Below are 17,949 nucleotides of genomic sequence, written 5' to 3'. Positions count from 1 at the left end.
GGACGTGGTACAAAATTTCCTAGATCCTTTTTCTATATCACAACTGATGCCTCAAATGCCTTTGTCTTATAAGAAGAGTTTAGATTATTTGTCCTTTAATATATTATTTACAATTGCAGACATTCATCTTTTTGCTCTCATGAATTTCTCCAGCATTTAAATGTCACCTACCAAACTGACAATTTCACTCTACGCTTTGCAATTTCAGATTTTTATTAATAATAGACAAATGTACCTTTGCATCCAAGACTCCCTGGCATTGGAAAATATAACAGGAATTTACAATTGCCAATTGTGTATGGAATTCACAATCACATGGAAGAATTTTTTTTAAAAGAATCAGGAAAATAAAACAGAAACTATTGAGTTGGTTACTCAGTTCAATTTACGTAAAATGCAAATTCCTAGTAATTTATAGTCCATAATATGAAATCTCCTCTGGGAAAGTCCTCTCTTCATAAAAAGGGATGAGGGTAGCTCTCCCTCTCCCTCCCTCCCTTCCTCTCTCTCTCTCTCTCTCTCTCTCTCTCTCTCTCTCTCTCTCTCTCTCTCTCTCTCTCTCTCTGTCTATCTGTCTCTCTGTCTTTCTTCCTCCCTCCCATCTCCTCTTTCTAACTAGCCTCTGATGCCTCCTTGTCTATTCCCTTTCTGTCTATGTATTTCTCCTCTGCTTCTAAACCTTCTCGTACCAAAGCTTTCTCAGATCTTCAGCAATATCACCCATTTAAGAATCTCCCTATGCAGTGTCTGAAAAAACCTGTACAGTTTTCCTTGTGTGTCATCTTTGTCGCACAAGACGAGGGGTAAACTTTCCAGATATTTTCTTTGGCTCACAAGTATCATTGTTCTACTCTCTTTGGCTCCTAACTTTCCCACTCCCTTCATTTCACCTCTTATTTCTACCATTTATCAAACTCATCTGTTATTACCACTTTTCGTTTTTTGCTCCTCCAGATCAGATGCCTAGGAATTTTCAAAGATAACAGGGATAAAAAAGGGAGAACATGAAAATCTAAACATTGATTTTGAATAGTCCCAAAGATGCTTTCACTTTACGTTCAGAGAAGATTTTATTTATTACTACCTTTTGTATTCTGTCTTTATGGCAGAGCTTCTTTCACAAGAGAAGTATTTTAACTTATCTTTTGAAGAAAAATGAAAAGAATGCTTGGTAAGAATATTTGATTGGAATTCTGAGAGAAGTAAAGTATGGTCTTGTATTTCCTGAACTGATGAAAAGTCAGATATATCAGAGATGGTCAGAAGACATTATGTCTATGATCTTTCTCAGACCTCATACATTGTAAATAATTATTTATGTCTTTGTCTTATTATTTGGTGTATTGCTAATAAATTGTATATAACAAATTGATGCTTATTTAAGCCTAGAAGATTAGGGAGCCTAGTACTGCGATGAGCAAAAAGTTATGGGAAAAGATTTCTTTAGTATATTTAACAAATAATTTTATTCAACTGGGGTACTGGCCTAGAACTAATTAAGTAATGAGAGAGTCATTATAATTTTAGTAAAGAGAGAATATTTTAAAAATCCCTTCATTGACTTAGAACCTGATAGGAGAATAAATAAGTAAAATGGTTGAGTAGAAGATAAAAGGAAGGGTGATAATATAAGTTACGTGTAGGGAATGTCAGCTCTCATTCCCTGCTCTAATTTTAGGTTTACATGTTATTTTCTCCAAGATGGCATAAAATTTTTGAGTCCAGGAAATATTTTATTTTTGTGTTTGTATTTCCAATGCCTAGTACACTGCCTGGTAGGTGTTTAAAATGCTTGTCAATGGATTTAATGATTTTTTCTCTTCTTTAGGAAAAGAGCCCACTATCTAAATGGGCAGACAAAATGAGAGCTTCGTGGCTACATTCACCCTCACAGGGATTCCCCATGCACCCGAATTGGGCACACCTCTGTTTGGGATTTTCTTAGTGATATATGCACTTACTTTGGTGGGAAACCTCCTCATACTGCTGGTGACCAAGGCAGATTCCCACCTCCGCACTCCCATGTACTATTTCCTGGCCAACCTCTCCTTCATTGACATGTGGTTCTCTACTGTCACTGTGCCCAAAATACTCATGAGTCTCCTCTCCCCAGATGGTGGGGCCATCTCATTTCACAGCTGTGTGGCTCCACTCTATTTCTTTCATTGTCTAGGGAACACTGAGTGTTTCCTTTACACAGTCATGTCCTTTGACCGCTACCTGGCCATCACTTATCCCCTGCGCTATGCTACCATGATGAGTGGGAAAATCTGTGCCCTTCTGGCTGGAGGCACATGGCTCAGTGGTGCTATCCAATCTGCAGCCCAGACTGCCCTGACCTTTAGACTGCCCTTCTGTGGCCCCAACCAGATTGAGCATTACCTTTGTGATGCACCACCCATTCTCAGATTGGCCTGTGCAGAAACTTCAGTCAATGAGATGGTAATCTTTGTTAACATTGGTGTGGTGGCCTCTGGATGTTGCTTCCTGATTTTCCTTTCCTATGTGTCCATTGTTCATTCTATCCTCAAGATTCGCACAGCAGAGGGCAGACACAAAGCCTTCCAGACCTGTGTTTCCCATTGCATCGTGGTCCTCTGCTTCTTTGTGCCTGGTCTCATCATTTATCTAAGACCAGGCTCAAAACATATTATGGATAGGATTATAACCATTTTCCAAACAATGATCACACCCATGCTGAATCCCCTAGTATACACACTAAGGAACAAGGAGGTAAAGATGGCTTTGCTCAAGGGAATTTTGTATAGACTATAACTACTGGGAAAATGTTCCCTTAGGTTTTTTTTTTTTAAATATAAAGTAATTGACTTGTCATGACTGTATTTTTTCATGTCACAGGACAATAGAAACAGTACTCATTTCTAAGGCTAATCTACTAAATCAATGTTTGACCTTGGATTTTACCTCATCAGTAAAATATGTGAGAATAGTGTGCCCTAGGGAGTTTGTAAGATTCCACTAGCTTTAACTTCAAGATTCTGTGATAAATTCAGGAATCTTGAAAATCAAAGACTTATACATTCTGAGTAGCAAAAGCTAATGCCTGTTCTAGGCAAATATTATAAAGTAGGTAAAGTTTGTATGTAATATCCTTTCACCTTCTGTTTTTGTAAACTTCATCCCCTGTATCCCCATGCCATAATGTTCTTTCTACCCTATCCAAATCTGTACTTCTCTAGCCAAAAGAAGAGAAGAATTTGAAAAGCTGAGTTACTGACATGCATGCAGACTGAAGTGGGAGAAATGGGGAAGAACTCAATATGCTACCAATCCTGGAAAGTTTTTATTTTGAATAGATGAGAATTCCTTAACCCAGGGAAGGGTAATCATTTCTAAATAATAGGACTCTGAAAATCTAATTGTGGCCCACAGAGGTTTAAAAAAACAGGCCAGTGTATAGATATATTTTTCTTTTATGAAAAAACTTTAAAATAGTCATTTTGTTCACTTTTAAAGCACCATTTGCAGCCTAAGACTGCTCTTAACCTATCTTCAGCTTTCTCATAGTGGAAATACAATACCAGTCCTAAAAGGATATCATTCTCTAGGAGAGTGATGAGGTTAGAATGAAATTTTAAGCATAACATTCTAGAGTAGAAGCTTCTAACTTGTGTATAATGGATCCCTTTGGCAGTTTGGTGAACCTTGGACCCCTTCTGATAATAGTGCTTTTAGTTGTAGAAAATAAAATATGTAGATTACAAAGAAAATCAATCCTATTTTAATATAGTTAATAAAATATTTTTTAAAAACAAATATGTCCATGAACCTCAGGTTAAGGACCCCCATTCCAGAGGGAATTTTGTACTTTTATGTGACTTTTAAGATTTAATAGCTCTAAAAAGACAACTTCAAAATGAGAGAAATGTTCATTCTTAATCCCCAATATTGTGATTTGTAAAAGAAAAGAATATAAACTTATAGCTTCTTTGCTTGAAACTTCCTGATTTTTCATGTAAATTCTTTTTTTTTTTTTTTTTAGCATTTTGGGTGGGTTGCCTATTGTGAATTTGTAGAAGCTTATGGACAAGAATAACCTAGGATGGGCAAATATGAACAGATATCATTGGGGAGAGTGGCCATATCATTGATATCACAGATCCATTCCAGTATTAGAGGTATTTCCTTAAGATACAAAATCCAATGACTCCATAGGCTAGTTGCTAAGGATAAGCAAATAAAGTTGCTTTGGATAAGCAATTTTGAAAGTTCATGCCTAAATTTTTAATAACGAGATTCTTTGAAATTAGCTAGACTGGTCCACAATTGACATATATTTAGTCCATCACCCAACCTACATATGATATCTTTCCAATTTTGGAAAGCAGGGACTTGCGTGAGCTCCCCCCCCCCCAACCAGGTCCCTCTAAACACCTATAAAAAATGACTCTAAACAAATTCTAAAACTGCAGAACCCACGAAATAGCAGAGGGAAGCAGGACTCCAGCCCAGGAAAGCCTGGATGGTCACTGGGTAAGGTCTATCACACAGAGCTGGGAGCAAGAGCTGGGAGTGGAGCAGAGCAGAGCCCAGTGTGAACCATGCCTGGACAGGTCCTAGCACTCTGAATCAATGAGCTGTGGCAGTTACCAGACTTCTCAAACCACAAACATGAAAGACAACAGAGAAGGTTAGTAGGAAAAGCTGCTGGGTCAGAGTGAAAGGAGTCCATGGTTTCTTGCTCTCATCAGATTTGACCTGAGGAGAGAATAACATACACACTCAATTGGGTATCTTACCCCACAGGAAAGAAGGAGGAAGGAGATAAAAAGGGGAGATGATAGAAGGGAGGGCAGATAAGGGGAGGAGGTAATCAAAAACAACATTTTTGAAAAGGGACAGGGTCAAGGGAGAAAATTAAATAAAGGGGGATAGGATAAGAAGGAGCAAAATATAGTTAGTCTTTCACAACATGAATATTGTGGAAGGGTTTTACATAATGATACGCATGGCCTATGTTGAATTGCTTGCCTTCTTAGGAAGGGTGGGTGGGGAGGGAAGAGGGGAGAGAATTTGGAACTCAAAGTTTTAAAAACAGATGTTCAAAAAAAGTTTTTGCATGCATCTATGAAATAAGATACACAGGCAATGGGGCATAGAAAGCTATTTTGCCCTACAAGAAAGTAAGGGAATATGGGGTGGGGCAAGGGGGGTGACAGAAGGGAGGGCTGACTGGGGAATGGGGCAACCAGAATATATGCTATCTTGGAATGGGGAGGAGGGTAGAAATGGAGAGAAAATTTGTAATTCAAACTCTTGTGAAAATCAATGCTAAAAACTAAAAATATTAAATAAATTAAATAAAAAAAGATATCTTTCCAATTTGCCAAGACCTGATGGAACTTGTGCTCCATAAGAATAGAATTTGTAAATCGTTGCCCTAGTAATCAATAAAGGCAGCTATGTGGTGCAGTGGATAGAGCACCAAGCCTGGAGTCAGTACAATCTAAATTAAATTCTAACTTCAGACACTTTCCTGGCTTTATGAAACTCAACCCTTTTTTGTTTCAATTTTTCATCTTTAAAATAGGAACACAGTGGAGAAAGAAATGTCAAACTACTCCAACATCTTTACCAAGAAAATCCCATGAACAGTATTTATGTGGTCACATAGAGTTGGACATGATTGAATGACTGGACAGCAACAGCAACAATAATTGTAATCAATAAACTACTGCATGATGACTTTAGTGTCAGTTTGTTGCTATAAAATTACCTTCAAATGACTTAACATTTTGTCTTCCTATCTCTACTACCTATCAAAGTATCAAAGTGCTTTACATATAGTAGATGTTTAATAAAATGCTTCTTGGCATGGATGACTTTACTTTGGTCAGCTTGGATTAGATCGTTATTCCTCCTCTGCTTCCAATCTCCTCTAAACAAAGAGGCACCATTACATCAAGAATTTACTCATTGTTTGCTTCTCTGGCATCTATAAAACATATAGAAAAGCCTTAGATAATCCAAATACACAAAAGAAATGAAAAACTTGTCACTGAAGGGGTGTGGCTTCAGGCAAACTAAGACCTAGGAAAGATTTTAATTTAGAAAGGCCAAAGTCACCCACTGCATCCTGGGCCATTGCCTGTTGTTTTGACCTCTGTCTTGCCACTGGATCTCAGTGACTCTGGAGGAGAAAATGAGACTGATGACTCTGCAGCTCTGTCCAACTCATATCCAATTAACCCCCAAGTCATTACATCCCCTTTGTGATATTATTGGTATTTTCAAAAACACAGTATGAACAGCAACAACAACAACAACAATTATAGTCAGGGACATAAGTCAGTCCCTGACAACTTTAAATATGTGGTAGTAGCTGGCCTTCATCTATGGGTGTCTGTTTAGCAGTTAAAGACGAAGGTCAAAGAATGGAAACCAGAAAAATGTTACTGGCAATATAAGAGAAAAACTGAAAGATCACGTTGCTAATGGAGAAAATCTAAATAAAAACCTAACATATCACAAACAGATGAATCAACAGAGAAGTTCATAAAGACTAAAAGATGAATTTGAAAAAAATCAGAGAGCACAGAACACTGTGGACAAATACACAATGAAGGGAAATGGAATACAATTTTAAGATGAGAATTCTGTAAACACCTGAGAAATCACAGAAGAGAATACACATCAAGATGGTTCAAAGTAAATAAAATATTGAACAAAGATATCAAGAACAACATAAAGTAGGAAATGAGTTCTCTAAGCAAACAGTGAAATAAATAGTAGAGTATAAAATTTTGAGTATATGATAGACATTCCCTCCAAAGTAGTAGGGTTTTGTAAGAAAAAAAGCATATTTAAAGCAAAAGATATACAGAAATGAGAAGAAATTTGACAGAAGAATATTAAAAGGCAACAACGTTAAAAGAACAAATAAATTATATACATAAACAAAGCAACCTACAAAACAAGATGCGCATGTATAATTTAAGATTCATAGGTCTCCCAAAAGTATGTTTTTTAAAAAAAAACAACTCTATAATATAATTCAGGAAATAATATTAGCTAACTGTCAAGAGATGTGAATAAAGAAAACAAAGCAATGACTAATTGAAAGCACAGTTCAACACCAGAAAAATAATCATACTTGAAACTATATGACATGAAGCAGGTCAATTTGACAATTTTAAGAACAAACAACAAATTCTGCAAGTGGTCAAGAGAAAGGTCTTCCAGTATTAGGGAATGCTAATTCAAATAATCCAGGATTATACAACTTATAAGGAATCAGAGGAAAGGAGAAAATAGAATATTCTGAAAAGCAAAAAATGGTCAAGTTGCAACCCAAAATGATACATCCTACAAAATTGAGCCTAATAATGAAAAAAGATTGGCTTTCAAAAATAGGCATTTGAAAAATTCCTACAAATTCAATTATAGCTACAATATGGGATATTTTAAGGTTCAAATGAATTAATTGGCAAACCTCAAAGCACTATATAAATGCCTATGAATATAATTACCATTAGATTTCAGTCTCCAGGTCCAGTCTGGTGATGACTTCATTCTCTGGGCTTTCTACTTCACTCCTGATAAGCTCAGGCAATATTTAGGGAGTAATACATGGTATATTGGGAAGCAGAGCTCTAGGGAGGGATGAGGGAATGTGTGCATAAGTTTTTTAAGTTTAATCTACATAATTAACACTTTCTTAAGTTTAGACAATATGCATAACAATAAATTAACCCTGATTTACAGCAATTGTCATTTCTAAGGTGTAAATATTCACACTGAAAATTTAACAGTTATCTCTCAAGCCAATTGAAGCTGGCTGGCTCCAGCATGCCACCTGACTACAATACCTCTGAATGGAATATTTACCTTGCAGAGACACATCTGAGTAGAATATTTACCTTGCAGATATACCAAATAAAAGAAATTCAGGGAAGTTAAATAAGAAAAATTATCAAAAAAATAATTAAATAATGAAATAAATTCTCTCAGGTATATATATAGGCGAAAGTTTGAAAAAGGAGATTGAACTGAAGGGTAAAAGAAAGAACAAAGAAATAACATCAAGGGATAAAAAATAATCTAAGTGTCAAAAGAATTGAGGGAATTTAAAGAACCATAAGAGAAAGAGGAAAAGTTGAATTAATAATCCATGGACTAAATTTTATGGTTCCATATAAGTGAAGCAATATTTTTTTGTGTTAGGGATTACAGGGAGACAATTTACACAAATGGGAAAGAGGTAGGTGAGAAACAGAGAGAGGCTGGAAATTTGCCCCATCCAAGTGCACAGGTGAAAAGTGAACAATTGGACAGGTCTGGTGCAAGAAGAGTATCTCACTTTTTCACAATGGGTTTGCTGCCAGAACACAGGTGTTGTGAAAACCATCACTAAACTTCCAAAAAATGGGCAAGAAAAAGACTCACATTAACATTGTCATCATTGGACACATAGACTCTGGCAAGTCCACCACTACTGGCCACCTCATCTACAAATGTGGTGGAATTGACAAGAGAACCATTGAGAAGTTCGAGAGGGAGGCTGCTGAGATGGGAAAGGGCTCCTTTAAATATGCCTGGGTCGTGGATTAACTGAAGGCTGAACATGAGCATGATATCACTATTGATATCTCCCTGTGGAAATTTGAGACCAGCAAGTACTTATGTGACCATTATTGATGCTCCTGGACACAGAGACTTTATCAAGAACACGATTACAGGCACATCTCAGGCTGACTGTGCAGTCCTGATTGTTGCTGCTGGTATTGGTGAATTTGAAGCTGGTATCTCAAAGAATGGGCAGACCTATGAGCATGCCCTTCTGTCCTACACACTAGGTGTAAAACAACTGATTGTTGGTGTAAACAAAATGGATTCCACTGAGCACCCCCTATGGCCAGAAGAGATATGAGGAAATTGTCAAGGAAGTCAGTATCTATATTAAGAAAAATTGGCTACAACCCCGACACAGTAGCTTTTGTGACAACTTCAGGTTGGAATGGTGATAACATGCTGGAGCCAAGCTCTAATATGCCTTCGTTCAAGGGATGGAAAGTCACTCGCAAGGATGGCAATGCTAATGGAACTACACTGCTTGAAGCTTTGGATTGCATCCTGCCCCAACTCATCCAACTAAGAAGCCCCTTCATCTGCCCCTCCAAGATGTTTACAAGATTGGCGGTATTGGTACTGTGCCTATTGGCCGAGTGGAAACTGGTGTTCTAAAACTAGGCATGGTGGTCACCTTTGCCCCAGTCAATGTTATGACTGAAGTAAAATCTGTTGAAAAGCAACATCAAGATTTGAGTGAGGCTCTGCCAGGGGATAATGTTGGTTTCAATGTCAAGAACGTGTCTGTCAAAGATGTCTGCCGTGGTAATGTGGCTGGTGATAGCAAGAATGACCCACCTATGGGAGCATCTGGTTTCACTGCACAGGTTATTATCCTGAACCATCCAGGCCAAATCAGTGCTGGCTATGCGCTTGTTCTGGACTGTCACACTGCCCTCATTGCTTGCAAGTTTGCTGAAGTGAAGGAGAAGATTGATCATCATTCTGGTAAGAAGCTGGAAGATGGCCCTAAATTCCCGAAATCTGGCAATGACATGGTTCCAGGCAAGCCTATGTGTATGGAGAGCTTCTCTGATTATCCTCCTCTGGGTCATTTTGCTGTTCATGATATGAGGCAGACTGTTTCAATTGGTATCATCAAGGCAGTTGACAAGAAGGCTGCTGGATCTGGCAAGGTCACAAAATCTGTCCAGGAGGCTCAGAAGGCTAAATGAATATTCTGTACAACATCTGCCACCCCAGTCTTAATGAGTGGTGGAAGAACAGTCTCAGGACTGTTTGTCTCAAATGGCCATTTAAGTTTAATAGTAAAAGACTAGTTAATGATTACAATGAATGGTAAAAGCCTCAGGAGGAAAGGAATGTTTTAGTGGACTATTTGTTTCATGACCGTTTTAAGTTATTAGTTTTTAAAATCAGTAATTTTTAAATTGAAACAGCTTGACCAAAAATCCATCACAGAATTTCGAGACCATTAAAACAGTTTAATGTGAAACCTGTGTGTTCTTTGGGTCAACCATTATTAGAATTCAATGGGGGTGGAAAGCATTTAAAGTAACTGGAACAAATCAATCCTTTGGCCATCTTTGCTACAATTTGGGGGCACAAAAGTAACAGGCAACTGAGTTCACTTGGCCTAACAACTGTAATTTTTGTTTAAAAAATGTATAGTTTACCTTTGGACAAGACTGATAACAAATGTTACCTGACCTCTTAGGACTGTACTTTTAGCCTCTTAATGGAAAAAAATGGTATTCCCCTTTTTGTAGTTTAAGGGGGAAGTGCTCTAGAATTTTTTTTACGATGCTCTTCCAAAGCCTTTGACTTGGTTCCATTAATTTTTCTGGCTAGAAGATCTCCTCAACACCAGCAAGTCATCTGGTAAAGGCTATATAAGATTGGATGGATTTTTAAGTAAATTGGCATGGTCTTGTAGAAATTTTTATGTAATTGTCCATCTATTTGGTAAATTCACTGACACTGAAACGAGAATTATTTGTTTAGAGTTTAGCATTCCCTCATTCTAATTGTACCAAATAGAAGTGATGCTATCTTGGGGGGGGGTGTGATGAAAGGTAATCTAGAAAATTAAGTTAAAGCAATGAATGTCAGGTGTGCCACTAGCAGAAAACTGCCATGTTACCTGCTTTGTTACTTTTGTGGTGTAATAGAGTTAATATGTGATAGTAATAAAGTTCCCAACTTCTAATATTAAAAAAGAAGAGTATCTCACCTTCCAGTCTCAATTAATGCAACTAACAAGATGATTTTTGTCAGGTGATAATAATGTCAGGTTGGAATGTCTTTTAAACAGAATTACAGAGTCAAATACACAAACTAAGTGCAAATGATTCCTACACACCTCTACTGATTCAATCCTTCAACTAAACATGTGAACTACATTCAAGGAGTGGCATGCTTCAAATCGTTGGCTAAAGTCAGGTAACACACGTTTTGGAATCAATTGAATCACATGCACACATGTCCATAAGTACACACACACACACACACACACAAACACACATAGGCACACACACACATACACCACACACTCCAATGCACCCAGGTATATTAGAGAAAGATTTCGAGAAGGAAATCAGTTATGCTTTGGGAGCACATTGAGAAATTAGACCCTTGTGTCTGAAGTCAGAGGACAGACAACAAGTGAGCTCAGCAGTGTCATATTCCTTCCTCCCTCCCCATTGTTGTCTGGTAATAAAAATTGTATACAAATGGGCACAGAGTGAGGACAAACTAAACACACCAAGAAAAGGCAGATACAGAGACCCTTATCTTTTGGAGGTAGGACAGAATCAGTTTCATGGTTCAATGAAGGTTCTAACCTTCAGAATCTAGGAAAGTGCTATAGGTACCTCAGGGAAACCTCATGAAGACTCCAAGAAATAAAAACAAATAACTTCCATCCAAAAATAAGAAGCTCTGAGTTTTCCTTTTAGTCACATGTGTTGTCTAACCCAATGTCTCCAGAGATATTCTGGGTGATTATGGTAGAGTGTGCCCAAGTCTTTTGGAGGAATGTTTTGTACTAATTTTTCTTATTATATTACATTAGCAAATATCAGTTTCTGAAAACTAACTCTGGGTAGATAATAATATTGGGAACATAGTAGATAGGGGCTCATGAGCAACAGTACTAGAAACCATATCTCATCACTCAGGTTACTCTTAGGACATTGTGAGGTACACTCTGGAGACTCAATCTGGTAATATGAGGATAAGTTGGGAAGTAGCCCTGTAGATTCAGTTACTCTGGTCTTCAGAATGGAAAGTGGTCAAAAATTGATATGGCTAGTAGAGCCAAGATGGCAGAGAATAGGCAGGGACTCATCTGAACTCTCCCAAATTCTCTCCAAAACAACTTAAAAATAACATTTCAAAATGAACTCTGCAGTGGTAGGAAATACAACAGGATGGGGGTGAAATAATTTTCCAGTCTAAAACAACTTAAAACATCAACAGGAAAGGTCTGTCACAACAGAGTGAGAGTGGGGCATAGACCATCACAGACAATATCCCTGGCAATCAAGTAGCAACCTTTAGGGACAATTGAATCATCATCAGTGACTTTCAGAGCTCTCAGGCCACAGGAAAGTAAAGGGTTGGACAACTAGTCAGAAGGAGATTACAGGGATATCTTTGCTGTCAACGGGTACAGAACTCTGTTGTGTCATCCGTACTTAGGTCATAGTCCTAGGGTGAAGAGGAGCACTAGCATACAAGATTTTGAAAATCAAAAAAGAAAAATTGGGAAAAGAAATGAGAGTGATGCCAAAAAAATCATGAAAAAGGAGTCACTGGACTGGCAAAGGAGTACCAACAAAATACACTGAAGCAAACAATAGCTTAAAAATAGAATAGGCCAAATAGTAAATGAGGCACAAAAAATCCAATGAACAGAAGAAATCCTTAAAAAGGAGAATTAGCCAAATGGAAAAAGACGTACAAAAATTCATTGAAGAGAAATCAAGGGGTGGAGCCAAGATGGCACAGCGAAGTCAAGGACTCACCTAAGCACTCCCCAAACCCTTCCAAATACCTTTTAAAAATGAATCTAGAAGATGGTGGCTGTAAATCAGGGACTTGCTTGTAAGCTCTCCCCCAAATCCCTCCAAACACCTGTAAAAAATGACTCTGAACAAACCCTAGAGCTGCAGAACCCATGAAATAGCAGAGGGAAACAGGTCTCCAGCCCAGGAAAGCCTGGATAGTCGCAGGGAAGGGTCTACTGCATGGTGCTGGGAGCAGAATGCAGTCAAGCCTGGGCCATGCCAGGACAGACCAGACCTAGGGTCAGCCAACCAGAACAGGTCTTAGAGCTGTAAATCATTGAGCTGTGGCAGTTACCAGACTTTTCAACCCACAAACACCAAAGAGCAGGTTAGTGGGAAGCTGCAGGATCGAGTTCAGCGCAGTCTGACCACCAGCCCTGGGGGTGGCAGAGGTGGTGCAGTGGTTGTGGTGGCAGCAGCAGGAAGCTCCTGAGCCTGCTTCCAGAGCTCCATATCAGCTGCTTCCCAAGTCCCTGGCTGACACAGTGGGAGGAATCTAGCAGCAGATCAGAATGGGAGTGCAAGGAGTGCTTTGTGGGCACAAAGGCAGGTTCTCTTGCTGTGCCCTGCTTGGATCTGGATTGTGGTCCTGGTTGGCAGTTTTTGGGGGAGGAGGAGTGCTGCTGTGACAGAGCCTGGGGTGATGGTGGAGTAGAAGTAGCTCTGAAAACAGCATTGCTTGGACCCTAAAGCTTGGAACAAAGTACTCTCTACTCTACAAGCAGTCATATCCTGACAAAAAGCTCAAGGGTCAAGTAGTTGGCTGGGGACATGAACAGGCAGTGAAAATGAACTCAGACTCAAATTTGAACTCTAGATTCCCTTTTTGATGACAAAAAAGATAAAACATACAGCCAGAAGAAGTCAACAAAGTCAAAGAGCCTACATCAAAAGCCTCCAAGAAAAACATGAACTGGCCTCAGGCCATGGAAGAGCTCAAAAAGCATTTGGAAAAGCAAGTAAGAGAAGTAGAGGAAAAATTGGGAAGAGAAATTAGAGTGATACAAGAAAACCATGAAAAACAGTCAATGACTTGCTAAAGGAGACCCAAGAAATACTGAAGAAAATAACACCTTGAAGAATAGACTAACTCAAATGGCAAAAGAGCTCCAAAGAGGCCATGAGGAGAAGAATGCCTTGAAAGGCAGAATTAGACAAATGGAAAAGGCAGTCCAAAAGACCACTTAAGAAAATACCACCTTAAAAATTAGATTGGAGCAAGTGGAAGCTAGTGATTTTATGAGAAAGCAAAGTATTATAAAATAGAAACAAAAGAATGAAAAAATAGAAGACAATGTGAAATATCTCATTAGAAAAACCACTGACCTGGAGAATAGATCCAGGAGAAATAATTTAAAAATTATTGGACTACCTGAAAGGCATGATCAAAAAAAGAGTCTAGACATCATCTTTCAAGAAATTGTCAAGGAAAACTGCCCTGATATTCTAGAACCAGAGGGTAAAATAGAAATTGAAAGAATGTAGTGACCACATCTTGAAAGAGATCCCAAAATAAAAACTGCCAGGAATATTATAGTCAAATTTCAGAGTTCCCAGGTAAAGGAGAAAATATCTCAAATAGCTAGAAAGACACAATTCAAGTATCATGGTGCGACAGGATTAGGATAACACATGATTTAGCAGCTTTTACATTAAAGGACCGAGGACTTAAAATATGATATTCCAGAGGGCAAAGGAGCTAGGATTACAACCGACAATCACCTACCCAGCACTGCTAAGTATAATCCTTCAAGGAGGAAAAAAATGGATATTCAAGGGGATAGAGGACTTTCAAGCAGTCTTTTTTTTTTAGTAGTAGGGCAATTGGGGTTAAGTGACTTGACCAAGGTCACACAGCTAGTACATGGGTCAAGTGTCTGAGGCCGGATTTGAGCTCAAGTCTTCCTGACTCCAGGGCCAGTGCTCTACTCACTGTGCCACCTAGCTGCCCACTTTCAAGCATTCTTAATGAAAAGACCAGAGAAGAACAGAAAATCTGACTTTCAGATACAATATTCAAGACTCAAGAGAAGCATAAAAAGCTAAACAGGAATGGGAAATCCTAAGGGATTTGTTGAGGTTAAACTGTTGGCATTCCTATGTGGGAACATGACATCTGTAACTTATAAGACCTTTCTTATTATTAGGGTTGTTAGGAGTATAGATAGACAGAGGTCAAAGGGGTGAGTTGAATATGAAGAGATGATATCTAAAAAATAAAATTAAAGGTGAGAGAGGAATGACCTTGGAGAAAGAGAAAGGAAGGAGTAGAATGGGGTAAATTATTTCACACAAAACAAGTAATAAAAAGCTTTTACAGTAGAGGGGAACCAGGGGGAGGTGAGGGAGAGTGAGTGAACCTTACTCTCCTCAGAATTGGCTCAAAGAGGGAATAATGTACACAATAAATTGAGTATAGAAATCTATCTTACCCTATAAGAAAGTAGAAGGAGAAGGGGATAAGAGAAGGGGGTTTGTGATAGAAGGGATGGCAGATTGGGGGAAGGGATAGTCAGAAGCAAAACACTTTGAGGAGAGACAGGGTGAAAGGAGAAAGAGAATAGAATAAATTGGGGGATTGGATTGAGGTAAGTACAGTTAGCAAAAGTAAGTGTCAAAAAAAACTTTGAAGCAAGTTTCTCTGATAAAGGCCTCATTTCTCAAATATATAGAGAACTGAGTCAAATTTCTAAACAATAAGTTCCATTCTCCAATTGGTAAATGATCAAAAGATGTGATCAGTTTTCAGAACAAGTAATCAAAACTAGCTATAGCCATACGAAAAAATATTCTAACTCACTATTGATTGGAGAAATGAAAATTAAAACAAATACATTAAAAAATAAAAACAAATTAAAATAATTTTGAGCTGCTACCTCATACCTATTAGATTGTCTAATGGTACAGAAAAGGTAAATGACAAATGTTTGAGGGGATAGGGGAAAGATGAGATATTAATGCATTGTTGGTGGAGTTGTGCACTCATTCACCATTCTGTAGTGCAATTTGGAAATATTCCCAAAGGTGTATAAAACCATGCAGGCCTAGCAATACTATTACTATGTCTATATCTCAAAAGAGATAAAAAAACAAAAAGTAAAAGGACCTATATGTACAAAAATATTTATGGCAGCTCTTTTCTTGGGGAAAAGATTTAAAAATGGAGGGGGTGCCCATCAATTGGGAAATGGCTGAACAAGTTATTGCATGTGATTATGCTGGAACACTATTGTACTCTAAGAACTGATGAGCAGGATACTCTTGGAAAAATCTGGAAAGATTTACATGGACTGATATAAAGTAAAATGTACTGTGTACAAAGCAACAGCAATACTGTAAGATGATGAGCTGTGAATGACTTAGCTATTCTGTGAAATACAAGGATCTAAGACAACTCTGAAGAGAGAGAGAGAGAGAGAGAGAGAGAGAGAGAGAGAGAGAGAGAGGAAGGGAGGGAGGGAGAAACTGAGTCAAGGGGAAATAGATAATAGATGGTAACCATAAGTATAAAAATTAAAGCAATTTTTCTGACAAAGGCTTCATTTCTCAAATATATAGAGAATGGGGTCAAACTTGTAAGAACACAAATCATTCCCTAATTGATAAATGGGCAAAGGATGTGAACAGGTAGTTTTCAGATGAAATAACCAAAGCTATTTATCATCATATGAAAAAATGTTCTCAATCACTATTGGTTAGAGATTAAATAAACTCTGAGGTGCCACCCAACACTTATCAGCTTGGTTAATATGACAGAAAAGGAAAATGACAAATGTTGGAGGGAATATGGGAAAATTGAAACACTAATGCACTGTTGGTGGAACAATTTGGAACTACAATGAAAGAACTATAAAGCCATGCATACCCTTTGAACTATCAATACCATTACTAAGTCTGTATCCCAAAGGGACAAAAGAACAAAAAAGAAAAGGACCTATATGTACAAAAAATATAGTGGCTCTTTTTGGCAAAAAATTGGAAATTGAGGGGATGCCCCTCAATTGCAGAATGACTGAAGAAGTCATGGTATATGATTATGATGGAACACCATTGTGACATAAGAAATTGACAAACAAATGCTCTAAGTAAAACCTGGAGACATATGTAAGTTGATGCAAAGTGAAATGAGCAGAAGCAGTAGAACACTGTATACAGTGACAGCAATATTGTACAATGATCAAGTATGAATAGCTTCATTATTGTCACTCTGCCTTTTGGACATTTCAAATTAGATCCCCATGGAAATCTTCAACTCAGCATGTCCAAAACTCAACTCTTTCACCTAAAAAAAACTTTCCCCTTCCTAACTTCCCAGTCACCCAGGCTTGCACCATGATTGTCATCCTTGATTTTCCTCCCCATTGATAGATAACCAATCTGTCGCCAAAGTGTTTCAGTTTTTCCCCCTAATATCTCTTATATGTACTCCCTTCTCTTCCCTGGCATTATTATCACTCTGGTACAGGCCCTCTTCTCTTCATCTAGATTAATGCAACAGCCTGCTGAGTGGTCTGCTTGCCACAATTGCCTCCCCTCTCCAGTCCAACCTTCATTTAGCCATCCAAGTGATTTTTTCTCATGTACAATTCCAACCATGTCATATCTGCTCCCTCCTTCCCCCAATTCACTAAAATTCAGTGATTCCATATCATCTCTAAGATCAAATATAAAATCTTTTGGCATTCAAAGCCCTTCATAACTTGGGGTCTTTCACCTTTTCAGTCTTCTTATACCTTATACTTCTCTACTTTCTGATCCAATGACACGCCTCCTTGTTGTTCCTTAAATAAGACACCTCATCTCTCAGATTAAGAAAGTTTTACTGACTTTCCATGATATATGTAATGCTTTCCCTCCTCATCTCTGCCTCCTGGATTTCCTGGATTCCTTCAATCCCAACTAAAATCCCACTTTCTACAAGAATTCTTTCCTAATATCTCTTGATTCTCATGCCTCTTTTGTGTTGCCTATTTCCTATTATATACATTGTTTATACATCCTTGTTTATATCTTCCCTCCCCCATTAGATTGTGAGCTCCTTAAGAGCAGAGGCTATCTGTTGTATTTCCTTGTATCTTCAGTGCACTGAGTAACTACTATAGATCAGACAGATTTACAGGTGAATATTGTCCATCATTTAAAATCAATAAATATTTTTCCTCCTCAAATTCTACTAATAATCAGGAAAGAAAACATTCTATCTGTCCCTTTAATGAAATGAATATAGACTTAAGAACTAAATTTTGAGGAAGGGTAAAGCAGAAAAAGAGGACCATATGTTACTATTAATAATCAAGAACTTACTGTATTCTTACTATGTGATAGGTAC

General features: G+C 38.0%; 1 protein-coding gene and 1 pseudogene across 1 annotated transcript; both read left to right on the top strand.

Annotated features, from left to right (window-relative positions):
• The first annotated feature begins 1,848 nt into the window (after positions 1 to 1,848).
• LOC118836985 (olfactory receptor 10G9-like) lies at positions 1,849 to 2,775 on the top strand. The gene has a single exon (XM_036744044.1). The coding sequence runs from the start codon at positions 1,849 to 1,851 to the stop codon at positions 2,773 to 2,775; it is 927 nt and encodes a 308-aa protein (XP_036599939.1).
• A 5,610-nt stretch (positions 2,776 to 8,385) lies between these two features.
• LOC118839463 lies at positions 8,386 to 9,764 on the top strand (annotated as a pseudogene).
• The last annotated feature ends 8,185 nt before the right edge of the window (positions 9,765 to 17,949 follow it).

This window comes from Trichosurus vulpecula, chromosome 2 (genome assembly GCF_011100635.1).
Source record: "Trichosurus vulpecula isolate mTriVul1 chromosome 2, mTriVul1.pri, whole genome shotgun sequence".
Lineage (NCBI taxonomy): Eukaryota > Metazoa > Chordata > Mammalia > Diprotodontia > Phalangeridae > Trichosurus > Trichosurus vulpecula.
This window is presented reverse-complemented; position numbering and strand designations above follow the sequence as displayed.